General features: G+C 41.4%; 1 protein-coding gene across 2 annotated transcripts in view; it reads left to right on the top strand.

Moving 5' to 3' along the window:
* The window catches only part of LOC147020394 (potassium voltage-gated channel subfamily KQT member 4-like), a 177,421-nt gene that overhangs the window by 52,735 nt on the left and 105,024 nt on the right, over positions 1 to 19,662 (top strand). For both annotated transcript variants that reach the window (XM_085895714.1, XM_085895713.1), the window contains exon 2: positions 17,223 to 17,313. In XM_085895714.1, the coding sequence (XP_085751840.1) occupies positions 17,223 to 17,313 (91 nt within the window). The remainder of the gene's footprint in view (positions 1 to 17,222; positions 17,314 to 19,662) is intronic.

Raw genomic sequence — 19,662 nt, 5'->3', positions numbered from 1 at the left:
AGCTTTGTGGAAAGAACTGAGATTGCCCTCAGTTGGGTTTGCTTTCCATGAGGCAAAGGCAAGTTGTTTCAGGACAACTGCCTCACCACAAGCTTCAGTAAACCAAGGGCGGGAGGAAGGGTAAGACAACTGAACACGAGAGGGGATAAATCTGTGCATGAGGGAGAGCAAGTTTCTTTGAAAGAATTCCCAGGATGAGTTGATGTTTGAGAAAGTAGTGATAGGAGACCAGTCTGTAAGTTTGATGGCTGCTCGGAGACCCTGCCAGTCGGCTTGAGTGAAATGCCAGACTCGACGGCGGTGAGGTGGTTCTCTGATGACAGCCAGAGAGATGTCCACTTTAACAAGGACGTGGTCAGAAGAACCAATTGGAGCGAAGGAAGAGCAGCAGATATTGTCAGGGAAATTTGTCAAAATCAGATCCAGAAGAGATGGAGTACCATTGGTTGAGATCCGGGTCGGGAAGTTGACCGATTGAGTCAGTCCCAATGAGTCACAGAAAGCTTTTGCTGATGTCCCATGGCAGGTGAGAGAGGTACCCACACCTAGCCAACTGGCGTGATGACAATTGAAGTCGCCACATAAGAGGAAGAGAGAGTTTGGATGAGAAGATAGAAGATGGTCCATGTTTTCGGAGAGTGAGGTGTAGATGGAGTCATCACTGTTCGGTGGACGGTACAGTACACATATAAACATGAGGTGGGAGTGGAGGGGAAGCCGAAGCCAGAGGTATTCCTTGTGGTGTGGGGGAGTGAGAGCAGTGCAGGGAGAGTGAGGAATAGAGTCTTTGATGAAGAGAGCAACACCTCCACCAGGACGAGGCTCAGGTCTGTCATACCGTAAGAGGGAGTAACCAGGAAGTGATACTTGGGAGTCAGACACGTCTTGGGAGAGGAAAGTTTCTGTTAGGCAGATAATGTCTGGTTTGTCAGTGGCAACCTGCATGGAAAGATCTGAAAGGTTTGAGCGAAGGCCCTGGATATTTGAGGTCCACACTTTTAATGAAGAGGTAGGGGAGGAGGCTTTGGGTGCAGGAGGTGGAGGGGGCGGGGGAGGGTAGGACGAGGGACGAGGGGGGGAGGTAAGGAGGGTTGCTGAAGGAGTGTGGGGTATTGCAGAATAGCGAGGGGAGGGGGCCGAATGAGGAGGAGAAAAGGCTCTGTGGTGCTGGGAGAGAGGGGGGACAAGAGACAAGGAAGATGGCAGTTGAGGATTTGAGGAGGTGGAGTGAAGAGATGGAGGTGAGAGGGCAGTGGAGGGAGGCAGGTTGGTGGATGAGAGGGGGGCAACTTAGAGAAGGAAGAGTGAGGGGGATGAAAGGTGGGAGAAAGGTGAGGGGGAATTTTTGAAAGAGGTGAGAGGGAGGCTTGGAGGGAGAAGAGTGGGATGGTTGCTTTGAGAGTGAGAGTGAGGGGTGAGGGGGGTGAGTTGGCACTGAAGTTGGAAAAAAGAATGGTTGATGGAAAGCGAGCATCCATGGCAAACTGTGGTTTTTAAAAGTTTTAGGTCAGAGATGCGATTTAACACAATTCTTGATGGATGCAATGAAGGCGAATTCAGAGCATGGAGAGAAGAAGCGCTGTAATAGTTGGATTTTTTAGGCAAGGAATGAAGGAGAGGTCGAAATGAGAGCAGTCTGTTAAAATAGCAGAAGAGAAGTGCATTGTGAAACAGTAAAGAGTACCACATGTGTGAGAGAGGAAGATGAAGCATTATAAGATCGTTTTTGTTGTTAATATTAATGTATGAGAGAGTTCAACAGATTAGGTCATGGAAGTGTAAAAAAAAAGAAATCGAGGAAGACGAGGAGGAAGTTAAGAGGAAGAAGAAGTAGCAGAATCGGGAGAAGGTGAGCGTGTTGTTGTTGTTGTTGTTGGGTATATATATATATATATATATATATATATATATATATATATATATATATATATATATATATATATTTTTTTTTTGAGATAAGAAAGAGATTAGTTGGGAGAATGGGGTAAAGTGTACTGATGGTAAAGTGTACTGATGTAAAGTGTACTGATACGGTAAAGTGTACTGATGTTTACTCATATCTTTGACCTGCATGTGATTTATGTATATAGTCTTTGGTGACCCTAAGAACAATGTAAACAATAAAGAAAAATGAAAGATATGCTCCAAGCCCACAGGCTTCGTGAAGATTTTCTGAGAAATGCACAAAAGCAATACATAATGTGCATTTGTGCATTGCAGTGAGTGTTACACCATTGTTAATATAGTTTTATAGTTACCCAATAGTTTTCTTCCTACTTGTAAAAATATTATAAGAATCCATAATTTTGGGACAATATTTTATTCAAAATGGCCATGTTGGCTCCCTACCCAGCCACTTATTCATTGATCATAGGCGTGAGGTTGTTCCAGGTTATTGCCGATGCTGGAGGGAAATGCTCAAAAACCCAGTTTAGGGTTCGGCTTGAGTTTCCGATAGGATTAGGGTTTGGGATAGAACTCGGGTTAAGTTTAAGTTTTCCTGATGAATTTTGGTTTTGAATGAGATTTTGGCTTCGGGTTAGGGTTTATGGTAAAAAAAAAATGAATTGCTCGTAAAACTGTAAGGCGAATAAGGTTAAAGAGGTTGTGTATAAACATACTTACCAAGTTTGTGGAAATTATGTACTGCATATTAAATCATGATTGCTTTGTAGATTTGGCTGCACATTCAGTAACTTTGCCGTTATGCTTTATGGGTTTTACACAGATGAGAACAGTGAAAGGAATAATCTAGATATTACATATGCTAAGGTAGTGGAATGGGGAACGGAGAAGGGGTGCAGTAAATTAATCGATCGAAGATTGAGAAGAGGTTTAAATATAGGGGTGTAGAGAAAGGAGGAGAAATGGTCAGAGAGTAGGGGAGATCAAAGGGTGAGAGGTTTGGATGGGATAGGAGTTATTGGAGGGAAGGTAAAGGGGATGATGTATTCGACATAATAGGAGAAGGATTAAAATGTCACCATTTTGCATATGTAATTGGTAATTGGCCCCACGCCACATTTGCAGTTACAAACACCATGGACTTTACATCACAAAACTTGTTTTAAGATGCATGACCATGTGGAGCCATAACATGTGATAAATCTTGTACAGCATTGGGCGAAAGTTCACGAAAACATCAGTAAAGTTGTCCGTGTGAGTTGGAGACTGTACAATACACAAGTTTAGATTGATGTATTCGAGGGAGCTGGAAATGAATGGCTTGGTGGGACATGCAATGGTATCTAGAGGGAATGGAAGAACAGAAATTGTTGACATTGTCCATATTTAGCTCTCCTGGAAGGTAGTTCCGGGGAGCTTATGGGATGGCGCGTCGTCTGTCCGTCCGTCTGTCCGTTCTTCCACGAATACTTTCAACTTCTTCTCTAAAACTACACATTGGCTTTTGATGAAACTTTACCACAACGTTCATCACCATGTATCTTCTGAAGTTGTTCATGCAATTAAAAAATCGGGCCCTATGGGGGTTGCCCCCTAAAACAGATGTTTGATTTCTTCTCAGAAACTATACATGCAATTCTGAAGAAACTTGGCCACAACCTTCATCACCCATGACGTACCAAAGTTTGTTCATGGCATGAAAAAAAATCGGGATCTGAGGGGGTCTATGGAGAGAGTTTACGAGGGGGCCCCCCCCCAAGTGATATTTGCTTTCTTCTCAGAAACGATACAAACAATTCCGATGAAACTTGATTACAACCTTCATCAACCATGATGCACCAAATATTGTTCATGGCATTAAAAAAATTGGTTCTAAGGGAGTCTACATGGACGGTTGCCCCCCAAGAGATATTTGCTTTCTTCTCAGAAAATACACACATAATTCCGATGAAACTTCACTACTTTCATCAACTGTGATGTACCAAAGTTTGTTCATCACATTAGAAAAATCGGGGTCTAAGGTGGTGCGAGGGGGGAGGGGGGGGTTGCCCCCCAAAATATGAACTTGCTTTTTTTTCTCCGAAAGTACACACACAATTTCAATGAAACTTAATTGCAACCTTCAACACCCGTGTTGATTCAGAGTTTATTCACACCATTAAAAAATATTGGGGTCTAAGGGTGTCTATGGTGGGGTTGCCCCGCAAAAGAGGTATTTTCTTTCGTCTCAACAACTACACACACAATTTCGATGAAATTTGACCACATCCTTTATCACCCATGATCTACCAAAATTTGTTCATGGCATGAAAAAAATCTACAGGTATTTACTTTCTTCTCAGGTACATAATTTGTGGGTCAACCATGCATACCAGTTGTTCCCTGCTTATTTTATCCAGCCACTACCAGGTGAGCACCTAGGGGTATTGCCCTATGTTTATGCTTCCGCTGATGAAATTGTCAGAGGCCTTATGTTTTTTTGGTTGTCCGTCTGTCCTTCCATACGTACGTACATCTGTGTTAATTTTCTCTCTTTTCTCTGAAACTGCTGATCCGATTGACACAAAATTTTCACCATACGTGCAACTGTTTGGTTTTTTGGTTTTTCTTTGTTTTAACGACAATTATGATGTCATAGGTCACATGGTTTGGCAGTCATGTTGGAAAAAAGGAAAAACTTTGGACCTCTGCATCTCCAAAACTGCTCCATGGAGAAAAATTTCACTTGGCACATGTCAAGTACTCCCCATGGAAAATAAGTGATTGTTTTGGTGATGTCATAGGTGCCTTTGTTATGATGTCATAATTGCCTACGTGGAATGCTTTATCCGATCAGTTTGAAAATTTTGGGGGTTTATCTCGGGCTAAATTGCATGGGGGAAATACATTGATGACGTCATCAGCCATGTGGTTCGGCAGCCATTTTTAAAAAAAAAATCATTAAAGCCTTCAATAATAATGTGAGCAAAGGCATATATGTCGACGGCGCGACGTCGAAGAATGCCATTCTACTTTTGCATGCAATGCAGGACCGTTTGATTTCAATGAATGGATAACCAATTATATAATTAACTAGATATCTTAAAATGTGAATGATTTCTTGCTTATTGCTCATCAGCCATGAACACCAACTGAAGTTGCATCATCAATGAGTAAAAAAAACATTTTTTGCCATCATCATGACCGAATCTTGAGTTTACACTCAACCTTTTGTACCTTGAAAGGACATAATGTTGATCCTTCCTGTCTATGAGGTGTGTTACCAACGATGACCCATCGTTACCTGGATGTGGAAACGAGTGTCAGTACCTTGCTTTTCTACGACGGATCCTTGAATAGAAATAGACATGATAATATACATACTACCTAGGCAAAATGACATTTTTTGAGAGGCTTCAACACCTTCTCTCCCCCTTCTTCCATTTCTTCTTCTTCCTTTTCTCTACATTCCTCGTTTCTCTCCCCCTCCTCCCTCCTTCCACCCTCCATTCTGCTTTTTCTTCTCCTCTCCAACTCACTTACCCTCCCTTTCCTTTTATTCCTTTCTTTCCCTTTTTTTGCTCAACTGCCTTGATTTACACTCTGTCCTTCTTACATTATGATTTTTTGGCCCCATTACACCCACGTGAACCCCAAATTGTAATATAAACTAGTGATAGATGTAAACGCTTGAGAGAAGAAACAGCACAGACTTTGGATTGCCATGCCATGGTGACAAGACATGACATGGATCAGAACCAGAGATGGGGGAGGGAATGATGGATTCCAGACACTTATGTTTTGATAAATGTTGATTTTATTTTAAACAAGCCTTAAACAGTCTTTGTATATCATTACTTTCACTCTCTGCAAACATGTGTTTATTTTAGGATTTAGATTCTGCACCATATTTAGGCCTGTCCTGTGAGCTCAAGGTATATGGAGTGAACCGACTCTTGTAAAAGGTAGACCAGTGCACATCACATTGCTCTTCCAAAAGGAAAATTGAGAATTGTCCTGCCTGTAACACGAGTGACACGGTGAAATATTTGAAGAAAACGGGATTTTCAAAGTTGTTCAGCACATGGTCTTGACACTAGTCGTACCATTTGCATCCAGTACAAGCTTACCTCGGTTCTGTACCCATGCACATGGCTTCAGTACAGAGCCCAATGCAGCACATGCCTCTGTGGCCCCTCTTTGTGATTCCTGCCAGATCATCCCGGCCTGGCTTGAAGGTCTCATTGGATGCACATGCTGATAGGTCAAGGGTAAGGAAAATGCAGTTCCAAAATGGAGTATCATTTCTCCAACCTGGACCCGTTTCGCTAATCAAAGCTTGCACAAGGACGTTATCATTCCCAAAGCAAAAAAAAATCTTTCCACACTCCGTGCTCTGCAGACCACACATCAAGGCATCGCAGCAATCCAAGGAATTCGCAAAATTTTCCTTGCAGAAAACACATGCGGCTTTAATCCTCTGCCTTTTGCTCCCATATTCCTTGGAGCACGCAAATCTGTGGCATTCTCATGCTCAACAGTTAATGCATTGGAGAATAGGCCAATGTGTACCGCTGCATCCATGAACCATGAACCATGCCATGCCATGAACAAACTTGATTTTCACCACACCAAAGATCATCGACCCCTCAGACCTTTTAGACCCCTTTTGACCCTTTGGACCTTTTCAAATTAATTAGACCCAAGGCTTTTTTCGCTGACACTGCTTAATAGGGACCTTGGAGCACAAATTTTATACTCTACTTAAATACAACACCGTTGAGGATATTCCTATGGAATCCAGACCTTTGTTCATTCCATCAGGGCTTAAATTAATATTTTATATCAGGTCAGATTATAATATCGGACAGACAAGAACTGATATTGTACCCTACCCTGAAACACTCAGAGAGAAGTCACAGGCCAGAACTTTACAAGGCCAAAAGCATGAGATTATTTTTCTACAGGCAGTGTGGAATTTTATTTCAGTTTTTTTTCTTCTACAAGTGAGTGCATGCACTCATCATAAGGGACAGCTAAATATCAAGTAGGCAATTTGGCAAGAGTTGAGGCTGAACACCCTTTCCCACTCTTATCTGCCTGATATATACAATATATATATATATATATATATATATATATATATATATATATATATATATATATATATATATATATATATATATATATATATATATACACTAATAGTCCCTTCCAACTCCTTTACCCCATATTTCCACTACTCACACAATCCACTATATATATGTCGATATATACAGTCTCTTTCGATCACACCCAGCCCTCCACTGATATAGATTTTTGATCTGCATGATTCTTTCCACTTTCAGATATATAAATTTGTTGAGATTACACTCTGTGCTTATACAAGATGATCCTTCCTTGAAATCAAGAAACAAAAATCTTTTCCATTTTTACTTGACATTTTCACCATGTAATTTACACGGTTGGTATGAGTAGATCTTTGATCAAGCACAATGCACCAATTGTGTGAGGTCATTGTCGTCAAAACTGTGAATGGAACACCAAGATTAGTCTCCCTCCAGAAACCACCTGCTCTACAATTCAGGACCCCCATGTCTCTCCTCCGACTTGTTAGTGTTTAGTTTATCGTGTACTTTTTTGTTTTACATTTTCCATTTGGGATTTGAGACATTCTGCTGCTGTTGCTCATTCATTGCAGTGATTTTTTTTTTTTGTTGTGCAGCCTGTACTACATAATATATATCAATGCCAAAACCCACCATCAATTTTTATCAAAACTTAATTTTTGTGTGCTGTGTGTGGAAATGATTTGTGATTAGATCCACAAAGTGCAGGTTGGGAATTGCATCACAAAGTGACGTCCCTCGGATGGACGTTAACCAGGTGTCCCAGCTTCTAGCATTATGTGGTGGATGTAAAATATCCCACAGTGTCTTTCTCAAAAAATAGACGAGTTATTGCCAGCACCCTGAAAGAATTACAAATTCCTGCCCAAAATCAGTTGCAGTCGATCATCAGGTCTGACCAAGCATTTCGTGAAAAGACCAAGTCCAAAATTTGCCACATCATGAACCACACAACACATTGTGATGAATTGTGGACATGGAATTAATAATAGTCTGCACGGGTTTTGAAACATGCTTGGGAAGGAGTGGTAACCCCCCTGTGAATCTGTGATTATGCTCGCACATCCACTCCATGTACACCAATTCTATATTTGTTAGAAGCACCTATTCTGTATTGGTGATGAACAAACCCATGCATGCATATCCACAAAGTACATATGCAGACATGACAGTAACTGAAAAAATCTGAAAGCTGTCAAGTCTGCATATGTACTTTGTAGATGTGCATGCATTGGTCTGTCTATAACGAATATAGAAAAGCTGCCACCGATACCATGGATCTAGTCCAACGTATTTCCTACCTCCTGTTATTCTTATTTTGTTCACTTGAAAAGCTATCCCACTGTTTTCTGGGACGTCTCTCGTTGCACGTGGAGTGATATTTATGGGGTGCGTTTTGTTTGGTCAGCAAAGGCATGCTTCAACCTGCCCCTTTTGAGTGGGATGAGGTGGGGTGGGGGACCGAAGGATACATGAGAGACAAATTCGGTGAGAATTCCTTTGATCCATAATTATATATGGCTGTTAGACCATGTGATCAATGATGTTATTGTCATCAAATTATATTTCCTACATGTAGTCAATCACATATGCAAAGTTTTGCCTGGAGCAGTTAAGCAATTTTAGAGGAGAGTTTTAAAGGTTTCCTTGTGATCCAATATGGCTGCCAGACCACGTGACTGATGATGCAATTGGAAACACGATATTTCCTTTGGGTGGTTGATCACAAATTTAAAGTTTTCCATGAATGAGTTAAGTGGTTTGAGAGAAGATTGTTAAAGGTTATCCTATAATCCAAAATGACAGCCAAACTAGATGGAAATTCAAGTACTTTTGGGATCTTTAAACCTTATAAAGACATATTGTAGGTAATTCTTCTTTATCGTCATGTGCAGCCTCGAGCTGCCGGTTGCATCATTGGTTGAGGGCATGACTGTGCTACGAAAGCAATGCCTCTATTACCAGTACACTGGTGCTCATTTCACTGACCTCGGAAGGTTGACAGGCTGAATCAACCCCACTTGGTGTTAATTCAATGCCCCACAAGGGCTTTAATTCAGGACCCTCAGATCCCAAACCAGCCACCCTAACTGCTCAGCCAACATCAGGCTTTACTTACAGGTTAAGGGGACGATGCCATGAACAAACTTGAGTTTCACCACACCAAAGATCATCGACCCCTCAGACCTTTTAGACCCCTTTTCACCCTTTGGACCTTTTCAGATTAATTAGACCCATTGAGACACTTGCGACCTTTTAGACCCCTTGATATCTTTTAAGACCCCTGAGACTCCTGAAGACTTTCAGACCCTTTTGACTGCTAAGACCTCTTGGCCCTAAGACCTTTTAGACCTTCAGATCCATTCAACCCTATTTAGACATTTTAAATTGCTTTAGACTCCTTCGACCCCTGAAGACCCTGACTACTATTGGAAAATACCCTTTAGATATTTAGACTCTTTTTTTTTTTACCCCAGAAGTCCATTGCAGACCATTTTAGACCCTGTAGACAACTAACACACTTAAGACCTTTACACCCCTTGGACCCTTTAGACCTGCAGACCTGTTAGACACCTTTAGACACACGCAACACAAACATCTATTGAGACTTCTTGCAACACACAGACTGTACTTTTTTCAGTAAGTAATATGAAATTTCTCCCCACCAGAAGTTGGGTACTCTGCTTGTTTGAACTGAATTTGCATATTGGGCCACCAAATTGGTTCATCAACCAAAACCTAGATGCACATTTATTTTGACGTCAAAGCGTCAAACGTCAACGTTCCATAAAATCATAAATTTCCATCTGATTGACTTGAAATTTTAACAGGGTTTGCATGTTGGGTCACATACCTGGTTCACCAAAAATCAGAACGATCGATTTAGCCTTTTTGACATGTTAATGGTTTCCATGACAACAATTTCACCCCATTATAATTAAATGGGAGTTTTTGTGAATTTATTACCATCATACGTCAGTAATTTTTAAAGATTATCAAATTGAAATTTACAAAGCTTATTTGTACATATGTACCATGTCATATATCTGAGTAAGATCTGGTCAAACTTCGTCAAAGGTCAAGGTGAAAGCAATCCAAAACATGTAAACCACTTATTAGATCGCAATTACAAAATGTATCAACCAAATTTGTTATTCATAACATTCAATTATGGATAACACTTGATAGGTCAAATTTATGAAATTACCAAATTGTTGTTTCCACAGCAACTATTGTTTATTTGGATTTTGTAAGTATCGTGCTCTGCGTGACATCTTCCTTGTTCTGTCTGTATGTCTGTCTGTATGTCATTCGCCTACAAGTCACAATTCTGCATCGATCTTCATGAAGCTCAACCAACTGGTGGAGGTAGTCACAAGCTGGAAGCCTATTACATTTGAGGTCATTAGGTCAAAGGTCAGGGTAAAATAAAATCATCAATTTCCATCTGATAGATGACATTTTAACATAATTTGCATATTGGGTCACTGAATTGGTTCACAATCAAAACCTAGAAGCCTATTGTTGAGGTCCAAAGGTTGAGGTCACATAAAATCATCAATTTCCATCCGATTGAATGAAAATTTGAACAGGGTTTGCATATTGGGAAGCTGAAGCCTATTGTTTGAGGTCAAGAGGTCAAGATCACATAAAACTGTCAGCTTGCATCCGATTGACTTGAAATTTGAACAAAATTTGCTAATTGGGTCACTGAATTGGTTCACCAATCAAAAGCAAGAAGCTTAATGTTTTGCAGGACAAAGGTCAAGGTCACATAACATCATCAATTTTCAACAGATTGACTTGAATTTGAATAGGGCTTGCATATTGTGTCAATGATACCTATTGTTTGAGGTCAAAGGTCAAGGTCACATATAATCGTCAATTTTTATCCGATTGATCTGACATTTGAAGATAATTTGCAGATTGTGTCACTAAATCGGTTCACTAATGAAAAGCTAGAAAGGTATTATTTTTGATGTCGAAATGGCAAGATTGCAGTGACTGATTTTGCAAGTTCCAATCTATAACTGCTTGTTTGGACATTAGTGAAATAATGGACAAAACAACTTGGTATATAACATTTGAAACAGGAACCTCAACATCATGAGACATATGCTCAGTTCAGAATCCCTAAATACCATAACAGATAAAACAATATGACTGCCTGTCCTGAAGCTCACCTGGATCAGGATCAATAGTCACTCAAATCCCCCGCAAACCCCCTCAGATGACGAATTTTTAATACCATGAACAAACTTTGGTACATCACGGGTGATGAAGATTGTGGTCAAGTTTCATTGAAGTTTTGTGTGTAGTTCAGATAAGAGAGCAAATACCTATTTTGGGAGGTCAAACTGCCCCCCACTCAACCCCCCTCCCTCCCCGTAGACCCCCCAAATGAGAGCAGATTTTGATGTGGTCGATATGCTTTGGTCAATCACTGGTGATGAATGTTATGGAAAAGTTTCACCAATTTTTGTATGTATAGTTTCAGAGAAGAGAGTAAATACCTATTTTGAGGGGTCCAATAAAATCCTGTAGACCCCCTTAATGAATGGAGATTTTGATGTGGTCGATACACTTTGGTACGTCATGAGAGATGAAGGTTATGGAAAACTTTCATCACAATTGTGTCTATAGTTTCGGAGAAGAGAACAAATTCCTATTTTGGTGGGTTCAACCCACCCCCGTGGGTCCCTTAATAAGTGCAAATTTTGATGTGGTCGACACAGTCAAGGCAGACCAGATTAGATCTGTGACTTGCTACAGGTACCATAGAAACATGTACTAACCTGTTTCATGGTCGGTTTATTGGCGACGAAACCGTCTACCCCACCGGGTTTTCTGGTGAGAAAGGTGTATGATATGGAGACCCAGCATGATTTAAAACAAAACCTGTCAAAGGACGGGGTAGCTCCGTATGAGTCAATGACCATCCATTTCTCGTGCCCAAATGTGTCTGCAGAAGTCCTCCTGCAGTTGGGTTACTTTATTTTAGGTTGGTGGCAGGATTTGCACTCCAGCCACCGTGAAACACTTCATTCCACAAAAAACAACAATACAAAGAAAACTGAAAATCCACTTTGTGGAGTACCTCCTGTGCTGCTGCCCTTCACAGGGCAGCTCACTGGATGACAGGATTGGGGCAAAGCCTTCGGGACCCACATTCCTTGATGAAAAGAGGAAAAGCACAGGGTGAACTTTCTAGGTCAGATTGTGGTGGTGGGTGGCGGAATGGTGCTGAGGTTGTCCACCAGACGGCGGTCTCCTTGGGTTAACCTGAGGTGATCCCTTTGGGTGGGTGCCTGGAATATGCTATCCCTAAAAGAGGATGATCATCTGTCTCTGTCATCATCTGAGCTCAAGCATTTCAACAATGGTATTGCAGCAGTTCGGAGATATATCTGGGGTTCAGAGACCGTATAGTGGTGAGATCATGGTAGGTGGTAACACCTACTATTGGTCTGTTCACTCTGATGGTTACCATGCCCAAGGAATTGCTGAAGCTATGTCCAATAAACTGACTACAATGCTGTAGCTGTAGAACACTGGAGACCATTGATCAGAGTCACAGGGCCAGGCTTAACGGCAGAGCTAAGCTGTTCAGGGAGTTGAGGCGTAAAACTGTACGTGTGCTGAGGGAGGACAAGGAGGCCTATGTGTGAGGTATCTGTAAGAGGGTAGAGCATCAACTGTGGTCAAGTGATTCTCATCCTGCTTGCAGGGGAATTTGCGCATTGTGTTCCTTCAAGCCCGTCCTTCGGTGTACTGCAGTTAAAACGGAGGGTGGTGGGCTCTTGACAGAAGAGTCTGAAACGAAGGCCGGTCGAGCCAGTTACTTTGAGCGACTGTACCAGGCTGAACCACCAGCTGCTGAGTTGGATGTCAGGGGTGTTACTATCCCTATTGCTGACCCTTCAATCAAGTGTGATCCACCTTCGTTTGTGGAAACATGCTGTGGTGAACCAGTTGAAATGGGGTAAAGCTCCTTGGATCTGTGGCATCCATGCTGAACTTCTCAAGGCTGGTGAAAGTGCTGTACTCGTGTCATTGCATGCAGTTCTGTGCTCTGCCTGGAACACAGGCATCATCCCAACCTACTGGAAGAGGGGCCTTGTCCCTCTCTGGAAATGGAAGGGTGATTGTCAGGACTGCAACAACTACTCAGGGGTGATGCTGCTCTCAGTGTTGGGCAAGGTTTTTGCTCTGCTAATTTTTGATAGGACTCAACACCACCTGTTTGAAGGCCAGCGTCCAGAGCAGACAGGCTTTACACCAAAGAGGTCAACGATTGACTGTATCCTTGCTCTTTGGGTCCTCAACAAATGCAGACGACAGTTTCGGCAGGGGCTGCTTGCAGCCTATGTTGATCTCTGCAATGTGTTTGATTCAGTGAATCGGGATGCCCTCTGGAGGAATGTTGGTCTTCGTAGGGTGCCACCAAAACTGATCGATCTGATGTCTGGACTATACCCTTATACTGAGAGTGCTGTGAGATGCAGTGATACCATCTCTGACTTATTTCCAGTTGCTACTGGAGTTCATCATGGGTGTGTCCTGGCCTCCACACTTTCCAGCACTTGCATAGACTGGATTCTGGGGAGGATGTCAGAGAGATCAAGCTGCGGTGCATCCTTTGGGAATGTCAAGATCTCTGACGTCGATGTCGCAGACAATGCAATCATCTTTGCAGAAACTCTGGATATCCTTTTGGGGGCACACGTGGTGCTGAATGAGGAGTCGTAGCCAGTGGGATTATGGGTTTCCTGGGTTAAAAGGAAGATCCAGGCTTTCAATGACATCTTTGATGCCGTTATCTTCTCTGTACTTGTTTTTGGTGAGGATGTGGAGGTCACAGAGAGATTCACGTCCCTTGGCAGTGATATTCATGTCTCTGCTGGCTGTGAGCCAGAGGTTATTAGATGCCTGGATCGGGCCTGGGGAGTGATGGATTCATTGGATCATGGGGTGTGACACTTAACTGTCGGTACCTCTGTAGGAGGATGAAAGTCTGAGTCTTCAGGTCCTTTGTGCTTCCAGTTTTGCTTTATGGATGTGAGACTTGGACTATGTCCAGGGATCAGAGACAGAGACTTAATTCCTTTGGCACCTGGTCTCTTCGGAGAATCCTTGGCCATCAGCTGTGGCTTTTTTGTGTACAATGTCGAGGCTTGTATAAGATCTAACACACATAACATATAACAAAGGGAGCAGGAGACAAGAGGGGAGAGAGAGGGAAGCAAAAAACAGTGGGGAACAGAGACATTAGGAGATCTGTGGAAGGGTGAGGGATGGGGTGGGGGTATACTGGCTCAACATGATGGACGTGACAGGGACTTTCAAGTCCTTACAGGATGGGGACTTTCAGGAAGGAAAGCAGGGAATTTGAAGGAGTGGGTTTGGGGTGTATTAACGGGGGTAGAAAAGATCGTGGTTATGGATGAGGGAAGACGAGAGATGGTGGTGAACAGCTGTTTTGAAGACCTGGAGGGAAGAGTTGGATTGAATAGAGTGTGGGAGTTTGTTTCAAAGGCAGGAAAAAAGAGAAATGAAAGAGTGGAAGTGAGCAGTGATTCTTGATTTTGGAATTTTTACAAGAAGAGGTTGCTGGTGGACCTTGAGCTTCCTGTGGAAATATGGTGTGGGGGGGGGGAATATCGCAGACAGAGCAAGGGGGTGAGGCCAGAGAGGAGACTGTAGAAGAGAGAAAGACTATCGACCTGCCTGCAGTCAGAGAGTGAGAGACCCAAAGACTCAGCCTCATCGGGGGAGATACCAATGATCATAAATGCCTCGGTTTCCACAAGATGAAGCCGAGAAAGGTGAGAGGCAGGAGCACCAGCCCAGAGGAGAGCAGTACTCCCTCAGGCTGTGGACGAAAGCTTTGCATGTGGTCAGGAGCTCAGGAGTGCCAAGGAAGGACTTTACACGACGGAGGATGCCCAATCAACGACTGGCTTTGCAGGCCAGCTTGGAAATGTAGCTTTTCCAGGAAAGATCATGGCAGGTAGTGAGACGCAGAAGCTTGAATGAAAGGACTTCTTCAAGAGAATTGTTGAGAAAGTAGATGCTGAGGTTCTCCAGACAGTTCTTTCAGAGAGACATTGTGAGAGTGTGAGATTTGTCAGGATTGAAGGAAATGTTCCAAGTGTTGAACCAGTTTGTGAAATTATCCAGATCTGCAATGCATGAACAGGCTGCTGCTTGCTCATCTGAGGGATGACAGATGGCACGGCAGAGGGTGGAGTCATCAGCAAAGTGATAAAGTGGATTTTCCAGACAGTTGGAGAGATCATTGATGAAAACCACAAAATGCACAGGACCCAGAATACTGCCTTGAAAATCTGCAGCCTGGACAGGAAGAGGGGATGAGAGAAGTCCAACAAGGGCCACACATTGGCTGTGACAGGAGAGGAAGTCTGCGAGCTATGAGTCGAGATGGCCTTGGATATGAGAGGAGAGAGTTTCCTGAGTCGTGCAGGGTGCCAGACCGTATTGAAAGCACACGATATGTCGAGCGAGATGGCTTAGATTTCATGTCTGGCATTTAGGATCTCCATCCATTGCTGGGAGAGCAGAAGCAGCATGTCCATGGTAGAATGACCTGGTCTGAATCCAAATTGATGATTGGAAATCAAGCCATTGGAGAAGAGGAATGATTTAATGTCTGAAGCGATGATGGATTCCATAACCTTGCTGATGATTGGGAGAAGGCTGATTGGTCTGTAGATGCAGGGATATGTTTATGCAGAGCGGTAATGTTTGGTGATTTCCAAACAGATGGCAGATGACCTTGAGCAAGTGAGAGGGTGAATAGAACAGAGAAAGGGTGAGCAAGAGCAGAGGAGCAGGTTTTTAGGACACGTAGGCTGATACCGTCTGGACCAGTTGCAGAATCTGAGTCGAGATTTGACAGCAAGCTCTCCACCTTGTTCGGAGAAAAGGACACAGAGTCCAGGAACAGTTGGGTGTGACTGGCTGAGATTGGTACAGAAAGTGACGGGTTTGGGACAAAAGATTTAGAAGCAACCACGGAGTTTAGGCTTTCAGCCTTTTCATGTGCTGTGTCAGCTGTGTGGCCATTTGAAGTAAGGGAGGGGACTGAGGGGGAAGCATACACCAGAAACACAATTAACTAGATGCCACCAGGATTTGGAGGACGGAGACAGGCTTGAGAGTTCAGACGAGATTTGAAAGATGTTGTTTTCTGGTTCTCCTTAGGGTATACAAACACTTGTTCTGAGCTCTGTGGATGGAACTGAGATTGCCTTCAGTTGGATTTCCCTTGCATGAGGCGAAGACAAGTTCCATGTGGCTTGTTTTACTGATGCTGATCCTGCTCACCAGATTCCCTCAACGAGGGAGCCTTGTGAGTGGAGGAGGCCAATGATCCAACCATGTGCCAAGTAGTGCAGTAGGTTGATAAGCATCTCAAGGGGATGGGGATTGACCAGGCATATGCCTGCATGAATGCCAGTCAGAGGACCCTGGAGTACCAGCGGAAAGTCGATGCAGCGACGCACTGCGCCGGTGGTGCATGCTCCCACACCTGACCTGATCTGATACACTACGGTACGTGTTTGGGCAAGTTGTCACAAGAGGATCGAGTAAAACTGAAAATGATGACTCAGACAGCATTTGCTCGAGTACCATGATAGCATTGTTTCCATGGAGACTGCCACTTTGTTAAACTGTGCCAAGCACTCCGTTCCATTGGAGTGCTTGCTTGAGTACCATGATAGCATTGTTTCCATGGAGGCTGCCACTTTGTTAAACTGTGCCAAGCACTCCGTTCCATTGGAGTGCTTGCTTGAGTACTTTGAAGCAAGCAAGCCGCTTGGCAAGTGATACCCAGCTGATTGCTCATGAAACACAATCCTTGTTGACAGTTTATAGCTGTGCCGAGATTCAAACCCAGGCTCGACAGCTGAGAGGACACTGCACATATATACATGCTCTCCTGTTAGCCAAGAAAATACAGTAATTTTGCATGAGAAATTGTGGAGAACTGTTATTTTGACATTCTTTTATAACAATAACGAACATATTAGCATAATTTATGTGAGTATGTTAGTTTATAATACTAACAATAACAACAAAACTGCACAAGATTTGTATGCTGATTTTCTAGAAAGTAAATTCTCCATTTTAGGTGGTGCATGTTTGTCATCATTCTGTTAATCCTTCTCACTCTTTTTTTTCCAGATTCCTATTGGTCTTCTCCTGTTTAGTCCTCTCTGTTTTTGCCACAATCCCAGAGTACATGAATACTGCCAGTGACATGCTTTTAATTCTGGTAAGATTCTTTTCTTGTTGATCTTCCACATCGATTGGGGCTTATTGTCAAGGATTTTGTGGTGTGTTTGGAGCAATAAAAAGAGGGCCATTTACATCATCAAAAATTATCCGAGAGAGAGGGGAGAAGTGATACGAGGGACGTTCAAAGCATTTTTACAATGACATGTAATAGTTTAAGAAACACCAATTTCATTACCCCACACATGTGAAGCAAACAGTGTGGTTAAGCAATTGGTCCACTTTTGTCTGTCTGTCCTGTCTGCAAACGTTAGTTTATGATCGAGTTTATGATCAACTTAGTTCCAATTAATGTTATAGCTTGAACACAAATCGGAACATTGAACGGAAAACTAATCTGTCGTTTAACTTTGGCTCTGAATTTGTCTCAATTGCGCATGTGCAGAGAGGAATGAGATAAAATAAATTTCCTATGTCTGTCCGTGTTGCAGTCAAACAAAACTAAAAATTATTCCAAACAGGCAACTTACTGTTTTAAAGGACTATATAAAGGGCATAAACCACAGGCATGATAACTAATGTAATGTGTTGAAGAAAATGGAGGAGAAGACACTGCAGCAGCGGTAAACTTCCGGAATTTTTTTTCTCCAACCTTTAAAATCTTTATTTTATTTCAAGACAATTATACTTGAAGACTGCCGAATATAAATCGCCTTTTTGGCACTTTCAAAACCCTACTGTTTAGCAGTACTTGGACAAAAGTAGGGTAAGAATACTGATTCTGGCTCACTTTTCCCCATGTAAATGAATGGGGGATTTTCAGCGATTCATATTTTTTTTCCCTAAAAATAAATCCCCTTTTTATCCCAAGGTATATTTATTTGTCTCCCCTTTTAACTTGGAGGTTGAACCTCATTGAATTGAACACCTGGGGGTTGAACAGCTCACTCATTGAACCTATAAAGATTTGTTCATTCTCAAATTCCTTCAATAGTTTAATTTTCTTTGCACAATAATCCCCATCTAAAATATTGATAAACAAAACATTTGAATCTTTATATTTTTTAAGATACCCCATTTGTGCCATTACGAAATGATAAACTTCTCTTAATGCTCTTATCTGACCACCTCCTGAGCCACATATCATTTTGAGATTATAGTAAATTGTTTTTTCATTGTTCAATTGATAACCATCAAAGTTTTCAGTCCATTCAAGGATATTCATTTTTTCTTTACATCTTCTAACTTACTAGTTTTTAAATTAATTCGCTTATTTGTTTTATTTACCTTTGTTTTAGTTATTTTTTCAATAAGACTTATTTGATATTTTTCACATTCATTATGTTTTCCATTTATATACCAAGACTGAGATTTTCTCCACTCTTTAGTTTGATTAATACTTAGTTTAACCATTTATATATTGTGAAAAAATAAGTAGCCCTTAAAAAACCCTAACCCATCTTCCCATCGTTAAAACATAATCTATTTTATACACTCTATCATACAATATCCATATGGAACACAATCTATTCCATTATCTAAAATAAATCTCTTATCATCAAAGGCTCCTAATGCCTTTTTATTTACTTCTTCACTATATATGTTATGTTTATAACTTCTTATTGTATTCATTTTCCTATATTCTTCTTTCTTATTCATCAAACAATTATAATAATTTCTAAAAGTTATTGATTTCTTTATTACATATTTCTTTATTCCCTTTAACCTCTTATCAATCTGTTCACCATACTTATAAGCATATGCCTTTGCTCTCAATCCAATAAACTCACTCATTACTTTTCCACCCAACTCATCCTTAAACTTACCAATAACCTTTTCATTCTTTTTGGAAAATAACTCACTCTTCTTGCTGAAATTACTTGTATCATATACTCCAATATTTTTCTTCATATCTTCATAAACATCATCAGTTTTTATATCTAGGATAAAACTATCAGTATCCATATACAACAATGAAACATTTTCACCATACTCTTTCTTTAAGTCATTATACAAATAATCATACATCAATATCTTTGATAAATCAAGAACTGCTGTTCCAATATAAATTGGTTTATCCATTACAATACTTTCCTTTTTCATATGAATTGCAGAAAAGTTCTCTGAAAAAACCTCTTCTCTCTCAAAACTTGGTTTATTTATCAATCTCGAAGCTTCTTTCCAAGATGTTGCGAATCTAATGTTTTGCCTGTTTCTAACATTTTCCATAGTCTTTCCAAATACAGCATTATTCATTAATTTATAAAAGTCCCCTTCAAATTTTACTTTTGTATTTGCTCTCATATCTGTATTGAATTGAATATACTTTTTCACCCAAGGACTTTGTTTAAATTTTAAAACTCTATGAATTTTAGCTACTCTCAATCCT

The sequence above is a fragment of the Eptatretus burgeri genome, chromosome 9, assembly GCF_056783735.1.
Source record: "Eptatretus burgeri isolate ZD-2024b chromosome 9, Ebu_testis_v1, whole genome shotgun sequence".
NCBI lineage: Eukaryota > Metazoa > Chordata > Myxini > Myxiniformes > Myxinidae > Eptatretus > Eptatretus burgeri.
Note: the sequence above shows the minus strand (reverse complement) of the source record. Positions and strands in the feature narration are given on the sequence as shown.